Genomic DNA, 2,547 nt, shown 5'->3' with positions numbered 1-2,547 from the left:
TTTGGCTGGGCGAGCGAACTGAAAAAAATGTGATACTAAAACCGTAAGAAAAATATATAACGGAAGTGGCGTAATATCAGTCACACGACTGTATAATATGACGTTTGTAAAACAAAAATATTAATAATAATAATAATAATAATTTATTTCAGACGTATGTCCATATTTTTGTTAGTTACATTTTTTTTCCTTGACTATATTAGTTTCAATAATTGTGACAAAACAAATTATACTAAATCAAAAATCCAATCAAACAACACTAAAATTAAATTCATCATCAATTAACTAAAATTCAATTAATTCAATCAATTAAAAGCTTATAATAATGACTTACTCAATTTAATTCAAATAAAAATAAAAACATGTCAATATAATAAATTGTCTCAAATTATCACCGTATTCAATATAAATTCAAAATTAAAATCATAATCAAATATAAAAACTAAAATCACGACTACAATCAAAACCTAAATCAAAATTAAAATTAAATAATAATAATAATAACTATTAAACCACCGCGGAATCGGATGCTGACGATGCTGACTCATCTACGAGACCATCTAACCGTCGACGAGTCATACGCCCGCCACCAGCTTGCTTGGAGGTTCAGGGACAATACGCTCCCACAAGAAATCCCGCTGCCGGTGGTGCTGTGCGCCGCATGAGATGGACTCAAAAAATGAATGAGAGTGTCATGCGAGCGTACTATGAGGCGACAGGTGGGGGAATTAATCTCACTGCGTATCGTTCAACGATGTTGTCTCTGTTTCAGGCGCTTGAACCAACCGTCACCGTAACCGCACAACGACTATCGGATCAAGTACGAGCCATTCAGCGTTGTCACCTCCTGGATGAATCAGTACTTGAGCGGCTGCGTACAAATTTACCACAACTTAATACTGTTAGTCACATTCGTGATATACAAACATCACAAAAAGAGCAAAGAGAGGTAATAAATTTTAATATAAATCATATATCTCCTAACAGTGTTGATTTGTCGGTAAACGAACAGGATAATGAGCCTATGAGGAGAGCTTTGGAGGATGCTATTTTGAAATATAGATCCTTGCCACCAAATATTAGGCCACAGCTACCTCGTTTGCCTATTCACAGACGTAATTTGGCTTTAGTAGGTGTTATGGATAAAATTTTACAACAATATTTAGACAGCACTCAAAATTTATCCGATACTCACTCACTTCTGTACTGTGGAGCTGCAGCTGTTTGTAATGTAGCTAATTTGAAGTTTAAATCAAATAAAATTACTTTACCATCCCATACAGCTCCAGCTTGGCAGGCCAGAATTGAAAAACGAATAAATTTAACCAGAACACTAATAGCCAAATTAACATGTTTCAGGGCAGGTAACATGCGTCCAAAAATCATGCGGTTTGTACACCAGGCTTTTGCGGGTACAAATATAAGATCCAACGAGTACATAACATCAGTCTCGGACCGCATAGATTTTCTGAAGCAAAAACTCTGTGCATGGGCAAAACGCATTAAGAGGTATAAAAAACGCAGGGATCGATATCATCAAAATAGCATATTTCAAAGCGACCAACGAAAGGTATACAGGAATTGGGAACAGTGCACTACTAATGTGGTCAATGGTAATTTACCGACCCGAGAATCGATAAATAATTTTTGGCGAAATATTTGGTCGAACCCCATTGACCACATTGAGAGTGATTGGATGGATGTTGTCAGGAGGAGGTGCAGCTCACTTCCACAAATGGAACAAATTAAAATAAATTCAGAAGATATAAGTTATGCAATCCGTTCAACGTCGAATTGGAAATGTCCTGGACTGGACGGATTGCATAACTTTTGGCTTAAATGGTTTCATAGTTCGCACCCCATCCTGGCATCACAATTTCAAAATGCAATTTCAACTAATACTTTACCAAAATTTATGACGACTGGTACCACATTCCTGTTATACAAATCGGGATGTACCGCTGATCCTAAAAACTACCGCCCTATAACTTGCTTACCCACCATCTATAAGCTACTTACATCTGTTCTCGTCACAAAAATTACAAAACATATTACTACAAATAATATTTTGGCTACGACTCAGAACGGATGTAAGTCTGGTAGTCGCGGTACCAAGGAACTTCTCCTCATAGACATGACCATATGCCAACAGGTACGTCGAAACCGGAAAAATCTGGCTGCCGCTTGGATTGACTACAAGAAAGCGTATGATTCAGTGCCTCATACATGGCTTATGAAAGTAATGGAGCTATACAAAATTGATGCTGCTTTGTGCTCCTTTCTGAGTACGTGTATGAGACAGTGGAACACTTTTTTGCGTCATCCGGGTGCGGTTGATGTTTCAGGATCGACTGAACCGATAAGGATTATGCGGGGTATTTTTCAAGGTGATAGTTTGAGTCCATTGTGGTTTTGTCTAGCCTTGAACCCTTTAAGCACTTTATTAGAGGATTCAAGGTTGGGCTTTCACCTTCGTAGAGGAAGCAAAGCAATCTCTCACCTACTTTATATGGATGATTTGAAGCTTTTCGCATCCAAACTACCAGA

At 37.6% G+C, this 2,547-nt stretch overlaps 1 protein-coding gene across 1 annotated transcript; it reads left to right on the top strand.

Moving 5' to 3' along the window:
* Window positions 1-679: 679 nt before the first annotated feature.
* Window positions 680-2,237, top strand: LOC123668073. The gene is made up of 2 exons (XM_045601867.1): window positions 680-1,509; window positions 2,153-2,237. The coding sequence occupies exons 1-2, from the start codon at window positions 680-682 to the stop codon at window positions 2,235-2,237; spliced, it is 915 nt and encodes a 304-aa protein (XP_045457823.1).
* The last annotated feature ends 310 nt before the right edge of the window (window positions 2,238-2,547 follow it).

Source organism: Melitaea cinxia, chromosome 30 (assembly GCF_905220565.1).
Source record: "Melitaea cinxia chromosome 30, ilMelCinx1.1, whole genome shotgun sequence".
In the NCBI taxonomy this organism is placed as follows: Eukaryota; Metazoa; Arthropoda; class Insecta; order Lepidoptera; family Nymphalidae; genus Melitaea; species Melitaea cinxia.
The sequence above is the reverse complement of the archived record's forward strand: the minus strand, read 5'-3'. Positions and strand labels throughout refer to the sequence as shown.